Here is a 20,066-nt window from a genome sequence, read left to right on the forward strand (position 1 = left end):
TAGTTTATAGTCAAAAACCACAAATGCATATAAGACTTGTCAGAGTGCATTTGAGGTGTCTGTTTTTTGTTGTTGTTTTTTGTTGTTTCTTGTTTCATGATTTTACAGTCCAGGTATTAGCCGACAGAACACCCAAGAGATAAGAGTAGAAATCTGTTATATAGCTGTTACAGGGTGGTGGAATGAAGTCATTCTGCTAATAAAGAGACCAAGTTCAAGCGTCAGCAAACTGATCTCAGAGCAGGACAGTGAGTCTGCAGTAGCTGCAGGTGTGTTGTTCTGTGACTGGCCTGTGAACGGAGAAAAACTGACCAAAGGAAATTCAGCAATAGGAATCAATATGGTCTTATGCAGTTTCATTATTTTTCTGTACTTCTGTTTGACAGACTGTTCTGTTGCTGACAAGTGTGCTGGGTGGCTTATGAACATCACAGTGCTTGCCTGGAACCTCCAGCTCAGCATAACGCCCCGCCATCCAGGCCACATACAGTGTACAACATGTCAACCCTGAATTTAGTTTCATTTCTTTTTTTTTTCCAATCTTCTTTTTTTTTTTTGTTTTTGTTTTTGTTTTTGCCCTAATTTTCTTCTCTTCTCATCTTTCCATGCTTTTAACTGCGAGATGTGGTAAAATCTTTCCAGAGCATCTCTAAAAAGAGACCGGTCCTCATCCACCCGGATTTCACCTGCCTGCGCGTGGCATGCGTGCCGGCACTAAAAGCACACTGTCAGATAACAGTTACTTCAGGTTTATTAGTAAGTGAAAAGTGGCTCATCTGTCGGACATTTATCAGGACGTTAAATGATAGGATGGTGTTTATAAACACAGGAAATTATTATCTTGGTGAGAGCAGAGAGATAACTAGGCGCTTACTCATCGTACTAACAGTCAACATAAATTTACTCCCTACTGGGATGTAAAAGCCGAGCGTCTACTGGACATGCACGCATTTACACAGTGCTACCAGCCATAGAGATGTACACAGGAATAATCACCTACCTGAATTATTAAAGCGTTTTCATTTGTGTTCTTTGTTAATACCACCATTTCCAGTCGGCTTAAATAATTACGATCCCGATTTTATGTTTCCATTCATTGTTCTCTGATGCAAGATACTGTTGCGCACCATGCTCTGTAAGGCATTGACAGGTTGTGTGTGTGTTTTTTTAACCTGATCTTTTGTAGATAAAATAAATACAGACCACACGTTTTCATTAATTAGAAACATAAAAAGCTTAAATAAAATAAAAAAAAAAAAAACTTTCTGATTGTCTACATTGTTATTCAGCCTGACTGTTCTGATTCCTCCGTTTTAAAAAGCTCCCAGAATCATTTGGCTTTCTCATCATGCCTCATGCTTCTTGGGGTCATCTGTATTCTGTTAATTTTCCTATTTTGTTAAGCAAAGCCAAGGATGAGGGGATAAAAACCAGCCATAAGTCAGCTTTGTAAGGACTAAATTCAATCATTGGTGGAATTTTCTCTGCATGGTAAATAGAGAGTGTTTGACTTGCTATTGATCAGCGTCAGTCACCTCTGATGAGGGGAAATCATAAATCCATTAAAAAACACAAAGTGGTTATCAGATCATGGAGGGATGGAGCTAAGACGGATGGATGGCAATGAGACAGCAAAAGAGAAACAACTAAAAAAGGAGAGTAACAGCACTACAAAGATACACAGCCAGAATCAATTATTGAAAGAAAGGGAGTGGATTTGGTTGTAATTGGAACAGATGATGACTAGAAATTAGTAGCTTCATAAAAGCAACCAAAGAAAGACCTGAGAACACTTTGTGTATTTTTTTTGTTAGACAAAAGCTGCAGTAATTGTGCATCTGTGGTCAGTCATTCCATCAAGGTGAAATGAGCAAAATTAGTAGTAAAAAAAAACATAAAACTGACCCAGCAATGATGAGAATATTGATAACAGATGCATAGCCTTTTTTTCACTGAGGACATTGTCATAGAAGTGAAATTCTAAGTGTAAATATTCAAAGGGCCAATGGCTTCATCCAAATCCAGTTAGCTTCATCACTTTGAAGATCAAATTAGAGATATTTTCATAATAACGTTCCCTTTCAATGCTGCCACATACACACACCATATGCTCACACTATAAACATGAGTGGGAGTCAAACTTTCTCAGAAGCTTTGGGATACTTAGAGTCACTGAAATGTCTGTGATGACCCCTGAACTCGGTATCTACTGTTTCCTCTGCAGGACTGGCTGAGCAGATTCGGTTACCTGCCCCCGCCTGACCCAGTGACTGGCCAGCTTCAGACCAAGGAGGCCCTGACCAAGGCCATCAAAGCCATGCAGAAGTTTGGAGGACTGAAGGAGACCGGAGTGTTTGGTGCGTGGCTGTTCTTTGGTTGTGGGAGAGTTTGCACTTGGTGTGATGCAATCCCTCTGTGTGTTTTACTGTGTGACTACACTATGTGGGAGATTTATATTTAAGTGCGCCTTATATGAGATATATAATATAATGCAATATGACCCACAACAAAGTTTACTGTCCTAAATGTCATTCTGACACAGCAGGCACTGATACTCTGAATACTCCTACAGGTCTACAACACCCGGATACACGTTGTCGACATAAATCACACTTACTGTCACAAATACAGAGCAAATGACAGTGCTGTACACAGGGTGACTGATAATAGTAGTGTATTTTGGACACACCAGTGTGTAATTCAGCCTGTAAGCATATTGTTAACATACTACCTTCTGCTGTTTTTCTGCTAAATTGCCTCTCACACATAGGTATTGCCAAGCTCATACAAACATTACCGGTCCCCTCTACAAACATTCCTCATCGCTGTTCGAAATTCATTGAGGACTACAGAAAACATGACACTATATGTGATTTGTATTTAAAACGATGTGGTGTTATAAGCACTTGTGTGCAGGCCAGTATAATTTATGACCCGAACAGTAGTGTGTGAGAATGCTATTGGGCATGTAAGAGAGTATTTTAGAAAGCATGTGTGCGTTATGGCCCAAATAGCCTCTCCTAAGCTACTTTTAATGCATGTATATGAGGACCAACAACATGGACATACACACTGCCATTGAAGCAGCCATTTTGAAATTGCTATTGACCCCGGTGATGGGTCGGATATTTTGTATTTTATACATTCACTTTTTGTTTACCTCGTTCTCTTTGTGAAATTCCATTTTTCTCTGAAATGAAGGTGAAATGGTAGTATTATGTTCATATTAAGGATAAGCAGTTGAAAATGAATTCATGTTTGTTTTGATTATTATTTTAATTGTTGTGCTTCCATTAGTTTTCATGACCTCTCCATTCCTCTCCATCTCTCTTTAGACCAAGCCACATTGGGTTTGATGAAAACACCCAGATGTTCTCTGCCAGATGTGTCGGAGGCTGAGGGGACAGTTGGCCGCAAAAAACGAGGTTTGAACCCTCAGAACAAATGGAACAAGAGGCATCTCTCATGGAGGTAAGGGAACAATTAAGTGCCAGTGTGCTCTGTGGTAATGCCCAGAGAATAAAGTGAGCAATAGACACAATCAGAAATTGTTAAGTGCATTGAACCACACTGAACCAGCATCATTCACCATTTACATCTGTAGCAGTGCTGAATGCTGAAGGGTGCTTCACATGGATAACACCATGGAGTCAAGAGTGAATTCTTATCAGCGCCATAACAGTGGTGGGTTTGGGCCGTGCGAGCATCTTGCTGCAACCTAGCAACCACATCAAAGTTCATCACCAGTGAAATCAGTCAATTGTATATGCATGGTAGCCATAACTACTAGTGGAAAGTAAAGTGCATTTATTCAAACAATGCACTTGGGTAGGGGCAGCAGCGGCTCAGTAGGTTGGTACTTGGCTTGGGAACTGGAGGGTTCACGTCCCAGCCTGGACAATGAAATACACAGTGTGGACTGGTGGATGGAGAGGTGCCAGTCCACCCCCAGAGCACTGCCGAGGTGCCCTTGAGCAAGGCACCATCCCCTGAAAGACTGCTCCAGCTGCGCTGAGCAATGGCGGCATTTTCACTCTGGAACATCACCGCATGTTTGCATGGCAACCTAATATGGGGCCCCTGTGTGTGTGATTGTTTGGGAGCCCTGTATATTTATGTTTATATATATATATATATATATATATATAATTAGCACATAGAACCAAAATGAACTTGTCTGAGTCTAATAAACAAATACATTACGATGTATGAGTATAGATTAAGCCTCACAGCAGTATATAAAATATGTATAATCATGTTTATCACTTACAACAAAGTTTGCATTAATCATGAACCATGATTATCATCCAATAATATAATAAAATACATTATTTATCTAGTCTATATAGTCTGGAGTGTTGGAAAATGTCTCTCATTGGCCCTTTTAACTTTAAGGTGCAAAAATTATTTTAACACGTTATGATATTGTTTTTCACTGTAGTTCCTTATGTCTCTATTGAGACTTGAGATCCAAGCACAGTTCTATCCAGTTCAGCACAATACACCACACTGCTGCACCACAGGAAACCAGAAGTCATAAACAATTTTATTTTTACAATTTCCCGCTCCATCTGTGCATCTTTTGATGGATTATGTTGGGTTACTCCTCCTCAAGGCGGAGGTCTCTAGGTCTTTGGATCAATTGCACCTCAGAGGGGGAGCATTGTACTCAAGTGGCATGCTGGTTGGAAAGACCAGTGGCAACCAGAGAAACTGCAAGTGCTTCCCTCCCCTCTAACAATAAAACAGCACATCCATGAGTAAAAAATGTATGATGAGTGATGTGATTTGAAATACTAGTAAGGATTCAGAAAGAGAGGTTTTTGCACACATGAAACCTCATCCATGCAGTCCTTCTCACAGGCCATCGACACAGTTCCTGAAAAGTAAGAGTTATTCTGCAGTTTATACAGTGCATGATAGGATAACATGGACACATTAAGTGCAGCTTGACCATCTGTCAGGGATACAGATTAGTGCAAGACAGCTGAGGAGGCAGTGAAACATATGTTCGGCCTGTGCTGATCCACACACGCCATAACGAGTGACTCAACGAGGAGATGATATAAAGTTGGTGTGATGTCTAGTTTGCACATTTTGTGCATATCCAAATAGATACCAGTCCACACATTTATACAGTCACCTTCCAAATTACAACTTTATTTCTCTGAACTGGTTAGATGTGCGTTTAGAGGTCCAGTTCTTCTCACTCAGTCACCCATCAGACACGAGCTGTGACAGCAGACACATTTTGATAACGTCTCCCCACAGACCTCCAGAGTTCATCCAGCTGTATTGTTGTTAATGAGATGAGTCATTCATGAACGCATTTTATTTAATGGCATAGTTGTCCAATTATTGAATTACCAACAGAAAGCATGTATTGTACTGTGCTTTCACTGCTGCCTTCCTGCACACATCGGCATTTTCAGTTGGATTTCAGTTTGGGGCTGCCTCAGCTCTAGTTTATGTTGAGTGCTAATTAGCCATGTAATCAGCATTATAACGCACATTTTAGCCCCAGCAGCCTATGCTCAGTTGTTTAGTTGCTCATTCATAGTTCATCACCAAATATAGCCCTTCCAGCAAGCATCCAGTGCTTATTGCTCAGTCAGTGAAACAGTTATGACTGAAATTCAAAGCTGTAAAGTTTAGAAAGATGTACGAAAATGAAAAACTAAATAGGACCAGCTGAATAGCATATTGCATTTAGGTATGCTACAAAGCATGTAAAAGGAAAAAAAAAACAAGCTGTAGCTCTTTTATAGTTCCCAATTCATCACAAGTCTAAGGGCTTTAGTTAAGATGAAGGTGTTTACAGCTGACAGGTCAGCGCAGCATCTTAGTGTACCTGGATGTTACTTTGCTATGAGCTGCAGCTATGAGTGTGCCTGACAGCAGCAATGTGCCACAGCAGACAGGTTGACTGTGAAAGTCTTTGCTGTGCTCGAAAACATGTGATACTGAGAGTACTCTGCCAAGAAAGGAAGAATAGGTTGAAAATGCGTTTCAGGTGGAGTGAAAACTATGCTTGTAGTGAGAGTAACAACATGACAAGCTGCCTGTATGGCTAAGGGGTGGGGGGTGGGTTGGTTTTGTAAGATGACATGACCTTTCGCCATTTCCAGTAAGGGTGAGGGAAAATATTGATACAGGAATATATTATATAATATGTATTTGACTAGCTGAGTCTGTACTTCATAACCCCTGGTTGTGGTGCTCATCAAATCAATGACTTGCAAACTTGGTGTGAACAAGAAGCAACTCGCAGAGGGACTATGACAGTGTGATTTGCAGGAGGGTCGGCATCAGTGAGGTGCCCTCATCTTTCAAGTCGAAAGTCTGGTCAGCCTCCAGCTTTTACATCACTCGTGGCACAGATGAAATCAATAAAACCTATGCAACATCAATTTACCCTGCCCCTAGCCCCCACAAACCCCTCCCCACCCAGCCACTGTGCACATCACACCCACACACAGACCAGAGATGCGTGCCTGCACACATACACACCCGTGCATTAGTGCTCGGCCATCAGCCCTGCGATATTTCATCTGACTGAAGGAGCAGGCTTTCGCCTACACACAGAGACACACACCTGTGTATCATGCAGGCAAAGAGTGGGCTGATCAACAGTCTGTTGGCTTTTTCCTGTCATGCAAATTTTTGTGACTAAAGCAAAGAAGAAATGTCACCAGTTTTGCATTAAACAACTCGGTCATCCTTTTCAAACACTGCATGAGAATGTGTTGGTTTTTTTTTTTGTTTTTTTAGGATTAATGCACTACATGCAATTATTTCAAGCACTATAAACTATTCAACTGGAGCATTGTTTTGCTTTCTGCCACTTCAGCCCTATGACAATTTATTGATTTGTTAAATATCAGAGTGAAAACACACATGAACATGGGCAAACTGCTGCTAATGGGTGTGTGTGTGTTTGTTGGTTTATAGAGGAGGAATCTGACACCACAAGAAAGTTAATGAATACAGGCTTTCTGCGCATTAATGGGATACTTTTCAACTGTTACACAGACAGCATAGCGCATTCCAGATGATTACTTTAGAATGCATTGAATATCCCAGATTCACTGGTTCGTGATACCATCATCACTGTGGCCAATGTTGTGATAGCATCGTGAGTTACTCTATTATTCCTAACCCTAATTTACAGAAATTTATGTCATAAAGGCAGCTTTCCTGCTTTTGAGTAAGTACTTAGCTGAAAGTACTGTATGTAGCGTCACCAGAGCAGGACGAACAGGCCAGATGGGTAAAAAGCAACAAGAATAATGAACTTCGGAGGGTAATAAAACTAAGTTAGGACAGAAGGAAGGTAAAATGAAGCAAGATGCCAAGGGAAAGCAGGACATACGGGCACAGGAGATTTGAGGAAAAACAGGTCGATAAGCAGGAACTCTCAGCTGATGAGAGCGCTGATGAGAGCGCTGTTGAAGCAAGCGAGAGCGCGGGGGATGGAGTATTTAATGTAATAAAGTTGAGTTCAGACTCCAAAGCACAACTCAACTACAAACACTTTGTTAGAAATGTGCCATAGTCTGTTGTTAACTAACTTTGTCATGTTCGTTTGTAATGATGAGTGACTGTCATTTTAAGCACCTTATCACATATATCAAATGGATTAGACATGCATTGCCGTGGCTGGTTGTTTACTCGGTCCACACATCTGAACTCAAATACCTCACCATCAAATGGAACATTGTCCAAATATCCATGATCGCCATGTTCTATTTGGTATGGTACTTGTTGGCCATTTTCATTGTACGCTGATTATTGTAATGTGCTTTGGCGACTACAAGATGACAGACACAAGTTTCCACCAATGAGACTCAGAGGTCTACGTGAACCAAAATTATAAATAATGGCAAAGAGAACCTAAAATGTATTGTCTTCAAATGAGGATTCAGGGTGTTAGGAGGTTATAGTTGAATTGAGGTCAATCAACTGAATCACTAGCTAACAGTAATATTGTGGTTATAGTAAAAAAATAAACAAAAAACAAAACAAAACAAGTACGCATTTCTCGCGAATGGCCAAAAACACTTTTTGGAACTTGGCTATGCAAATATTACATTACATCCTCCATTAGCACTGAATATCATCATTGAACATAAATCAGTCAGTGCGGAGCCGTCCAATATCAACTTACAGTAATATCAAGAGACTTCTGGGCTGCTTCATCCAGCCATGATTAATGGGGAAGAGTAAACCTTTTAGCAGAGGATGTTATTTAGAGTTTTTTGCAGCTGTCGAAGTAACAACTCGGACTGTAAGGGACAGGAGTTCAGAGGGATGAATCACTTGCCACCTGAGTCAGGGTGGTATGGCAAGTTAGTGATAACAAATTACCTGGGGACTTGGTCCCTGTGGTATTGGTGGTGTTGCCTTGTTGAAATAACCCCCAAATTCATCCCCTGGAAGCTGTCATTCAGAGATAGAGAAGCATTTTGGGGGGATCAGGATTTGATTGGACGGAGGCTCTTACACGGTGTCAGCTGACCCAGAGAACAAGATAGCAGCAATTCAGCATCACACAGCACAGAAACTGTTGTACAGAGTCAACATCTGCTTCGGGGCACCAGCATGCACACTTCTGTGAGGACCTGCTGTTTTATGACTGGAACATTTTGCTTTTTCTCATCGCTCGCTTTCTCTTCCTCTCTTCCTGTCCCTATCTTACTATTGCCAACCTAGTACTGCCAATCATTCCGCCTTGTGCTGCCTTCAGCTTGGCCCCACTCAGTTTGTGAAATAAGGCAGGCTGTCTTTTCAGCCTAGGCAAGCCACCTTTCTTCTCGCAGCTCTCACATTTGTATAACGGTGTACATCAAGCCAAGATTTGGAGGAAACTGAGATTAATGAGCCCTATGTCTTTTGTAATATTTCTCAACCTGGAATTGCCCTCAACAGATGGCGGATTTGGCCTGTTTTATTGTAAACACTTGTGTAAAATTTGTTGATTTCATCTCCAGTCATATTTTAGACGTTTCCATATAGTCTTGTTCATTAATATAGCACTGATAACATATAAAACAATGAAATGATTGACACTGGACTGCTGCCTCAGGGGTGTTCAGGTAACGTTTGCTAAACTAATGCACACAGCTGCTCTACAATTGTTAAAAATAGCATGACTCCCCACAGCTGTCGGTTGAACGTGATTACTAAGTGGATTATCACATGAACTTATAGTTAAGAAATTCAACTCTGCGGAAATTTAAACTACTTAACTTAACTCCTCAAGTTCAATAGAACTTGCAGACTAATGAAGGAGTTTATTGTGTCACTTCACGCCCACTTTATTTAATATTCTTCCTTCCCCTCAATGAACTGTTGCTTCCTCATCGTGAATTTTCTTTGAGTTTAGTTTATGTTTTGGCAGACAGACATTAATTTGCCCAAATAACGCAAAAAGCGCTGTGCCAAATATTGCCCTCCTCTTATTGATTTAAAGGCAAACAGATTGGAGCCGTCTCTATACTGTGTTTGTGTCCATTGTAGCAGTTTTCCTGCTTTTCTGCAACATGGCGGTTTTCAGACAGGGGAAATTAGGAGAAACCAAACCCTTAGCAAATCTGATTTCGAAGGAACAACTGAATCCTGCGCAAAAAGCAGCCGAGTCAGTTGTTTTATTGAAATTAAAAGCAAGTTATTATCTAAAATTTGGATTAACCATGCTAGAGCCTTGGTAGAGTATTTGTCAAAAGGATAAAATCGAGTCTAATACCGTTGATATTAAAGCTGTTATGATGTTACTTTTATGGCCTGAATGGACATTTCTTCTTCTTATTCAACTATGATTGTCTATTTACTCTCTTTTTTTTTTTCAAAGGAAAGGGGAGAAAAGATTAAAAGCATGTCCCCCATTACTTTTACTAAAAGTATCTAATTAAAATACAATCACTTGACTTTCTTATTTCTATCAAATCTAGTACAGCAAAATTACAAAGACCAATTTCAGGCCATTTTTGACAATTTCAATTTGATGGAAAAAAAATTGAAAGAAGGCATGAATAAATGTAGACTCATCAAGCGCACTACAGCAATTTATATTTAATTTCTTTTTCAGCCAACTCTATCGACTGCCTATGTTGCTAATTCCCATCACCGTGTAACAATGCTCCATTCTCCTCCCTCTCTTTCTTAGTCGCGCTATTCTGGTTTTATCCACCCTCTGTGTGTCAGTTAAGTATCATGGAGAAATTCCCAGTCTGTCCGGGATTGCTCAGGAGTGTCAGGGTGTTCTTTGATGTAAGCAGTTCTTTATGCCGGTATTATATTTGATTGATGTGGAAATGTCTGACGGTACACTGTTCTCAGATATTTATTTGTGAGTCAGTGATGCACACTCAGGAGCTCAGTTGCTGCTAAACAGCCCCTCAGCCGCTCAACTGTTGATGACTCTTGCTTTAAGCTGAAGCCAAAAACACATACATCTGCACTTTTTTCCCTCCAAACTCTGCTGGCTCTTGTGCTTATCACCGTCTAACTGCTCATCAGTCACAGTCATGAAATTTCTAGAAAATAAACATTGACTCTGATCAGCCACAAGTTTATACTTGCAGTGCTGAACTGAGAAAAAGCGTGCAACGATTTGACGCTGTGACACTGTTACTGTGTTGCCGTCCAAAAAAACTTTCACAACTTTCACTATTATCCACAAACTGTTTTATGAGCTTGCTAAAGTTCCACTTACATTTATAGCATTCAGAAAAGTCACTTGTTTAGTTTGACCCTTTGGGAAAATCAGTAATGAAATTTTTCTCAGAGTTAATTGAAAGGATCGATAGCACTCTTGTGTCTATGCGCTAAATGTGAAGCTAGAGGCAGGAGTGTTTGCTTGGCGTTCCATTAAAAGAAACGGAACGAGACATTCTGGCTCACAAGACACTTTCTTTTCCAGCAACCCTCATCTTGAATATTTTGTCCAAAACCAAAGTTGCTCTGTTTTTATCCAGATGGAACCTTCAGCCTATGTCCTCTTTGGACACTCTGGACAGTGATTCCAAAACTAGGAATGTGCAGTGACATCATGTTTCCCCAGATCCTCACAGCCTCTGACACTTTAAAAAAGCTCCAGGGTTTACTGTCATTTCTCCTGCCCGCTATTAGAAGAGCAATCGTCCCTCTGGTAAGAATTGACATTATTCTTCAACAGCCTGAGTTGAACAAATATGATTTTCTTAATTTCTGAAAGCGCTATGAAAAGTGCCTTTTTATCTCTAGTCCTAGTAGCACAGTAGGTTATATTCCTGGCTGTTTTAGCAGACTCTTTAGTCTTCTTATTTGGCAGCAGTTGGTCATCTAAAATATAAAGTGAATGAATGTGGATTTTATTGATAATTTAAAGTTTAATTCTGTCTCTTTTTAATGGGGGAGGCATCCAGCAGAAGAACTTAGGTATTTCCAAAATAGACTTGTAACATTCAGTTAACAGTGCCAGAACAATGACCAGTTTGTCTCCTTTTGAAGACTGTTGCATTTAATTAGTGAGTGTAAACATATTGCGCCTATTTTTTAAACATGACCATTTCGATGAACCCTGAGAAATCTAATTTTAGACAAACACGTGAAAGTGACCAAACCGTCCGTGCTTTGGGCCTTGCTTTAAATCTGGATATGATAAAAGTGTCAACGTTGGCGCATTTGACCATAACTGTGTTGTTTTCACTGAAGAGATACCATTAAGACCCCTCAACATGCTTTTGCATTTGTGACGAATGAAAAGCGTTCCAAGTCTCTTTGCATTTTTAATTAGCAGAGTCCACTTGTGTTTAAAGATTATAATAACCAGTGAATTCACACACACCGTTTGCATTGTATTGAATAATGTTGCTCCTCTTAAAGTCAGGTCAAAGCCTGCACAGTGAAAACAGCCTTGGATAAATCATGGGATCTGCCGCTTCACTAAGCAGGAATCACTTATTCTCTTGTCTCAGCTTTAACTGTAGTGCAAAATCCCATTTAGAAAACTTGTCTGGTGTATTCTGGTCGAGCTGATTTAATACCAACCGGAATTATTGAAATTATTGGGCCCTATCTGCTGCCGGCTAGATAGCTAACATTTGTGGTCTGCATCGCTTCAAATTACTTTCTGCATGCACTTTTTTTTTTTTTTTTTTTGGCTGTATTGCAGCAGAGCCAGCCCTAGAAATGCACATGCTGCAGCAAAGAACTCAGCCTGACAGAACTCGGGAGTGGCTGCACAGGCCATCTGAGAAGTGAGTCAATCCATCAGTGTCAGTGTTTATTCATCTCGCATTCATCCAGAGTTTTACCTCAACCTTAAGCTACAAACTTGATAATTATTGCCTTGTTAAGATATTTTTAGTGTGTCATTTACTGCCTGCTCCAAATTCTCCACTCAAGCATTTGTTGATCCTTGGAGGCCCTGCCTCACACCTAACAGGACTTTAAGTGTGTTCTGCTGATGTCCTGGCGCCAGATGTCACAGCACATTCTCTGGTATAGTGACGTTTATGCCTAAATGTTTGTTTAACTACATTTTTTAATGCATTAAATAATTAAATGGTTTCTCAGATTGTCATTTCTTCATAGTTTATGCGGAGCAAAATAAGTTGACAGGATCAAAGAAGCAGTAGATCATGAAAACAAACATTCGATACTGGATTCAATGAAGACAAGCTGTTTCATAAACATAAGGTTTGGCCGCAGTTGAGTTCTTGATTAAAACATAATCAATAAGGTTGCCGCAGCCTGTAAATTTAATCAAAAAAACAAATGACACCTGCTTCATTTTTCATGCATATGTATCCACTATGTTTGAACACCAGGAGCTCCCCGAGTAAGTGTAGCTCATATAAAATGCAGGGTAGGAATGCTCTGACCTTGACGGTCTTACCTGCAATTACGTGCACGCACGCACACCCACACAAAAGCACACAACTTGACAAACACATTTGGATGCACACTCTTAAACACTGACAAAACCGGGCTCTCTGCCTCTCCATCTTTCTCTCTCATCAACATTCTTGCACACAGACACACACACTCGGCACACACACACGCTGATAGACACAATCGCCCACCCTCGTCCATCTGAATTTGGACTAATAAGCAGGTGAATTGTCTGTGGAGGTTGAGCCATTTGCAGTGACCTTGGCTAAGTGTGGTTAGCAGCGTGGGTCATGGATTCAGGCAGTATGAATAAGTGGACTGTGTAGGCACATTTTTGTGAGAAAATTAAGTGAAGTAAAAGCCATACTTAATGTACATCAGGTAATCTCATTAGGTGCTGAAGCGACTTGGAGTGTATATTAGCGTATCAATGAGGATATTTACTCTTTGCCTTCACATTGCTTTAAGCTAACATTTGCAAATGCTCTCCATGTGCTTTGTGACAACGTGTTGACATAGACATATTTGCTAATTAATCCATTAATTAGCAGCACTAATCAAAGCACTGGGTGTGCAAAAGATAGGACGGCAACGGCGCAGTTGTTGCAGTGTAGAGGAGCAGATGAAACCGTGAAAGATGGAAGCCAAAACTATTGATGTCATTAAGCTGCAGAGATAACCTTGAAAAGGTTCTACTGGGAAGAGGTGATGTGAGAGCTGATAGTTTAGTATTAAGGATACAGGTCTGATCATTATTATATCATCAATATTTCCATTACTTTTTTTTTTTTGTTACATTTATGTACTGAACCATGAAGGGGTCTTTAAACAGCTACTTTTAAAAGGCTTTAGTTTGTAGCATAGACCAACAATCATGGGAGTAAGAGTGATAACTGTGGAGTGTATAATTAAAAAAAGAGACAAATAAAAATAGACGCTTGCATAAAATTCATCCGAATTACTTTATTTGGCCGTTGCAGGGCTCATGGTCTCTGAGGCAGAAGGGGTTTGAACAGAAATAGGACGAGGACATGGAAGTTTGCGAAAACAAAAAGATATCATAACACTTGCACAGCGCACAGTAAATCAATCATATTTCACAGCCTGCACACGCATATCTTAACCATCACAAGGTGGTGCAGGGAAATGAACAGGGGATTAACCAAAGAGGAGAAAGGGGAAACTAAAAATGAAAAAGAATAAAATAGAGAGAATGGAACCAATGAAAAATTAAAAAAGAGATATCTGCCTATCTATTTATCTTTAAGGTGGTGAGGAATTTAAACTTGAATCGCATAAGAAATTCATATCAAGTAAAATAAATGATCAGATACCCTGAAAGGTGGAGGGAAGTTTAATGACTGCAAAATTAATTGAAAGAAAGATGAAACACGACTGCTTGCTTACTTGTACAGGTGTGCTTTGGGAAGTGATTTAAAAGATTAAAGAGCTTGACGGTGTGAGATCCTCTGGCAGGTGGTCAGGAGTTTGACTTTGACAGGTCAGGTCTCCCTGAGCCACGGGCTGAGTTGTTATACCAGCTTCTACTCCGGCTTATACGGGGATGAAAGGTCTGAAATGTAGCTGTTGGCTAAAGTTGTTGTGATTCAAGTTTCAGTAAAACACTTTGATATCTATTCCTGTTAAAAAATCAAAATCAAAAAAAAAAAAAGGTCATCAGGATAGCAAAGGCTTTGTGGTGCGTTAGCAAAGCTCTGAACACAGATCTTAACTCTGCTGGATTGGTTTCCTATATTTATTTATCTTGCCAATGAAGTTTAAGGAATTACAGAGAAGACTTATCTTTTTTTAGATTAAATTCAGCTGCAGATAACTAGAGAACTGGCAAATAACGTTGATGTTTTAAATTTTCTGCTTAACAGGGCATGCTGAAAAATGTTGGTCAAGTTGGCCCATATTAACTAGTGTATTAGAACAGTGGTAATTTGCTTTTGTATTGAAACTAAAAGCACCCTCTGAGGACAGAATGGCTCCCCTCAGAGTGTTACAAGTGTTTATTAAAACCTCATTGGTATAATCCTTATACCAATGCTGATTGTGTTTGGTGAGGTGGAGACTAGTCCAATTCACCAGAAAGGAATATTAAATCAAGTGTCTTTGTTTGGTTTTGGAAACAAGTTCCATTCATTATTGAGGCAAATTTTTTGTATTTTTAATTTTGGTAAAATGATGTCAGATTGGTGCATTTCAGATTTATATTGTCTGTGGAACAATGTATGATGCAACATGAAACTAGTCTGAGGTCAAATTTAAAATAAATGTCCATTTGAACTGTAGTGCATAAGTGTAAAATCACATAGATAAAAATACATTTAAACACTACTGCACTATGTAAAAGTCCACATTTTATGCCAACAAAATTATTGTATATGGGCTATGGAAAGACCCAATGAGTCAATGAGAATTTTCTAATCTAATCTAAAAAATGAAGGACATCACCAAAACCTAAGTGCAGTAAGAGAAGTCAGAGAGAAGTTCAGGTAAATAAGTGCTGGTTAGAGAGTTTTGAAGGGAGGACCACAAACAATAGTCGGACTGACGGTGCCTGGCATGCTGGGATGGGATGACCAATCAACATTTCCCAGAGGAAAACTGCCATGGAGGGTGAAGGTCAACAAGCAGACCGGAGACCAGCTGATGCCACCCACAGTGTGGGCAATTATGAATGACAGTATGTGTAGAAGAACCTTTTGTGAATGTAAGCAAATCTGATAATCTATTTCAAGATCATTTTCTTGTTTTCCCTTATCCCAATCGCTGTGGTTTAAATGAAAGATAAGGCAAAACATGTCCACAAATTGTGAACGCATCCCATGTGCACTGCCAACATGCTGAGAGACTGCGGATGAAAATAGTCCTTCTGGCCAAATTTTATCATAATCTTAATTAATGTATGTTGTCCGTGATAAATAAATGAATAAGGCAAAGAGCAAAAACTGTCACCTCCGTTTTCAAGGTAAAATAAATTCTGTGAAACTTTTGTGCTGTTACTATTGCATGTCTCCTTCATTACTCACATATCTCTAATGGTTTCTTTGTCTTCCTAAATACGAAAAAAAAAAAGGTCTTCTCGAGTGGAGTTGTTTTTTTTTTTTCTCATCAAAGGTTGCATCACTGAGCCAGAGTCAGTTTTCCAGGCAATTTGTTGTTCCCTTTCAAAAGCTAGACTAAAGATCTGATGGAAAGGGTGACCTTAATTGGTGGCAAAAAAAATAAACATGCTGTTTTTGACTCTTTTGTGCAACGCTACAAAGCGTCACCAAAGTAACATATTGCAGAGAAGAGCTTTTTTTCCTAACTTGTTTAGTAATGGCATTTTAGAGATTGAGTATGAGGTCTTTTTTTGTTTATTTATTATATTATATTTTGCTGTAGGAAAATGCAATAAATCAGAGTTTGGAGAGATAGATTATTTTGTTTGGAGGTGGTAGGGACATGATGAATTTTTACGCTATGTATACAAATAGACGTAAAAAGAGAATTTGCTGAAAAATGCACAGTTTTCTGGAGAAGTAAAGGCAACATATCCATGAAATCTGTTATCTAATAATCCCACTTTTTGTTTTTTGTTTTTTTTTTTGCATTTCTTGTCAGAGTGAGGACCTTCCCTAAGGATTCAGCCTTCCTGGGCAGGGACACTGTTCGAGCCCTGATGTACTACGCCTTGAAGGTCTGGAGTGACATCGCGCCTCTTAATTTCCACGAGGTGGCCGGAAATGATGCAGACATTCAAATCGACTTCACAAAGGCCGACCACGATGACGGATACCCCTTTGATGGGCCTGGAGGCACTGTTGCGCATGCATTTTTCCCCGGAGAGAGGTTCACAGCCGGGGACACACACTTTGATGATGACGAGGCGTGGACTTTCAGGTCACCAGGTGAGGAGCTTCCCTTTTAAATGTCAAGTACTATGAAGAAGCACTTGAATATGCGTGTGTTATTTTAAATTAGTGGAATACAGGCCAAGGGGTGACAGAGGAATATGATGAGGGGTAATATTCGGAGAAACGTGTTCCCAAAATATTTGTCCAAGAATCCCTGAGCACTGTAAAACAAGGAGAGTTAAACAGTCAGCGTCCAGAAAATGAAAAAGATCCTGAATTGCTACGTGTAGCAGGGTTTCCGTGTCCCAAACTAGTACACTGACTGTATTTTGAAGCCAAGCTGTGTTTCCACCCTTTGTTCGTGTTCCAAATGTGTAATTAATGTTTAATGTGTTTGAACTATCAATATAACATGGCTTCAGATACAGGACTCAGGCAGTGGTAATTGTTATCTCAAGCTTATTAGAAGGCAAAGAAGGCGTCCTTTCATTTTTTCCATCTGCCACGCATAAATAAAGCACTTTAATATGCTACTGACACCCCTGAAGTCTTCTCTTTTTAGAAATTATCAAAAGAAATACAATCATGGTTCTGGCTTATATTGATCCCACCTGATTGTCAAACGATGCCAAAGGGTTATCACAACACAGTTTTTGCTTTTTTATTTCTTTTCTATTTCTTAACAGATGAAGGATTGGGAATAAAAAACAGAGAGAAAGGACAATATTCATAGTGATTTTATTATTTTTACCTGACAGCAAAGTGCTTTCCTTGATTGATGGCAAAGAAAAGCTGAAAGGAAAATGTCTGTACAAGACCTCGAAGCAGCACTGTTACCTGTGGTGTCAGCTAACAGCTGCTATAATGACAATCGATAAAAGAGGCGATTTGGACACAGTGACAAAGTGATGAGATTCTCCGCTTTGCACACAGCATTTTCTGCCAAAATAGCATTCTTCATCGTGGGAAACAAGGGTTTAAAATAATTTTGCCAAGCACTTTGTTCAAGTGCAATTTGTAAATGTACTATGGTTTAATATTTTCAAGTATGTAATTAAACTTCCACTTCATAGAAAGTGATGGAAGAAATGCTACATGTCTCTTTTTTACTATGTCACTCTTTTCAGCTGAATTTGAGTTATTTTAATTAACTTTGACACAAAGCACATCTTGTAAAACACAATGTGAGGTTCAGATGAAATTATAGGATGGTTGAAATTAGAAAAAAAAAAAAAAAACCGTAATTATTAGTCAGTCATACTGAGTAACCTAACATAATATAAAATGATACAATGATGAATACAAAATGACTCTTTTATCTCTAATAGACATTTACTTCACTCTACTGAATTTATTTTCAAATTATTGGAGTCATTGTACACTCAAACGGTTACTGCAATAATTTTAGAGTTTCTGTCAATTAAAAGTTTGGCATTTTAGGTTTCTTAACAAGAGCTGGATAAAAATGAATACTGCTCAATAGCCTATTGTACAAAAACTGGACACAGAGGGTCAACAATATACAATAGGTGCTCAATATCGTGTCTTCCTCCCAGTTGGAACTTGCTGCTTGTAGAAGGGAAGTGGATGATGCTGACTGTGGCAGCTGGTGACTCTGTGACCTGTATTCATTTCCATCCTTCGCTTTTGAGCTGTTTAAGATGTGGGCCATATGTTACAGCGGCTCCAATTAGAAGTCCCAGGAGGCCACAGCAGTGGCATGACATGCTGGCATTAGCTGTAGTCGCACTGCCTGTGTAGACGCAAGTTTAGTTAATGGGAGCAGGGCAGCAAAGCAGGGAGGGGTCAGAGGTGTTTTCTAATTTTTAGAATGCAATCTGTTTCACTAATCAAACAACATCCTTTCCAACGTAGACATTTATTGAGAACATTACGTGGTCTGCCACAAACAAAGGACTTTGAACAAGACTGAGAAGATGGCTGGCTGTTAATTGTCCTACCTTGTTAGATGTTCCTGCTTTCAAGGCAACTTGTATCACTCACTTAGATGATGGGTAAAATGTACACCACATAAAAAAGATGAGGCTTTTTCATCTTTCATCGGTAAAGGTACTAGTGGCTGTTTCTTAGACCAGTCAATGGCAATAAAAACAGCCCTACATTGTGTACTGCTGCCTTTGATTTTGCAACATTCTTTTATCACAGTGTTAAGTTTTATGTGGTTTTTGATACAGATAATAAACTAGAGACAACATTATCTCGATGCAGTAACAAGATATCGATCGTCTCCTTGAAAGTTTTGCTTATGCCTTCGAGAAATGTCTCATACTCTTTTACTTTGAGAGTCTGCTCTGTCTACACTGTGACGATAATCTCAGCCTATTTCCCTTTTTCTATTTCTTTAGTCGATTTTTTTCACCACTTAGGATCAGCACGAAAATGGCTATAACTCAGCTGAACATATTACCAACATATAATGAGGTCATCATCAAATTTGATGACTCATTCCTGAAGTTAGCAAAGTCTCCAGCTAGCCTCAGCTCAGTGAGACTGCTCAGTCGCTTTGTCTTATCAATTCACTAGCATCAAGTCTGCCCTGCAAATGTAGTGCTGCTTGGTGGAGGTATAATAACCTTCTGTTTTATAAAGTTCTTGCCTAGACTGGTCTAGACTGCTACATACACAGGATCGGCAAGATTAGCTTTGCAACAATTTCAAAACTTAGAAATAGCAAATTTGATAACTCCACTATGTTCACAGACTAGTTACAAACTGTCCGGGTGCCATGTGGCCATGAGGACAGGCAGCATACAGTGGAATTCAATGTTTTTTCTGTAAAAATGAAGTTTGTTTGAGGTGATAAATATAAACTAAAAGCTAAGAAAGAAGCACAGTCTATCATTATCTAGAAAATATTATACCAGCTCTAAAGATAAGATTTTATGTAGCCCAAATATAATTCCATATATATTTTTTCCTTGTTACTTATTCATATTAGACTAATGATAATAATAGTAATTTCTTCATCCTTAGATCTTAACAAAAATTCTTTAAAACAAAAATGTTTTTCCTCTAAAGAAACACTAGATTGTGTTCATTTTGTGTTAGTTGTTTATCACAACATGTTGTGCCTTACAGGCATGATTCCAGAGTCTGCTGGTTGGGAAAAACAAAACTGCATTCCTTTTTTCCTTCTTTGTTTGCCATTTGATGTTTTGGTGTGCCTGAACATGCATGTTGATTGTTGCTTATTGTCAAAAACTGAAAAAGTAATCATTTAATTTGGACCATAGAAGTGACAGTCCCACATCTCATGTTTTGTGTAGGAGCCATTCAGCTTGCTCAATAGCTTGAAGGACAATTTCCCTCAAGCTGCCAATA

General features: G+C 39.3%; 1 protein-coding gene across 1 annotated transcript in view; it reads left to right on the top strand.

Moving 5' to 3' along the window:
• The window catches only part of LOC115052187 (matrix metalloproteinase-17-like), a 70,079-nt gene that overhangs the window by 35,574 nt on the left and 14,439 nt on the right, over nt 1-20,066 (top strand). The window contains exons 2-4 of the mRNA XM_029516173.1: nt 2,225-2,357; nt 3,336-3,471; nt 16,492-16,778. Of these exons, the coding sequence (XP_029372033.1) occupies nt 2,225-2,357; nt 3,336-3,471; nt 16,492-16,778 (556 nt within the window). The remainder of the gene's footprint in view (nt 1-2,224; nt 2,358-3,335; nt 3,472-16,491; nt 16,779-20,066) is intronic.

The sequence above is a fragment of the Echeneis naucrates genome, chromosome 12 (assembly GCF_900963305.1).
Source record: "Echeneis naucrates chromosome 12, fEcheNa1.1, whole genome shotgun sequence".
Lineage (NCBI taxonomy): Eukaryota > Metazoa > Chordata > Actinopteri > Carangiformes > Echeneidae > Echeneis > Echeneis naucrates.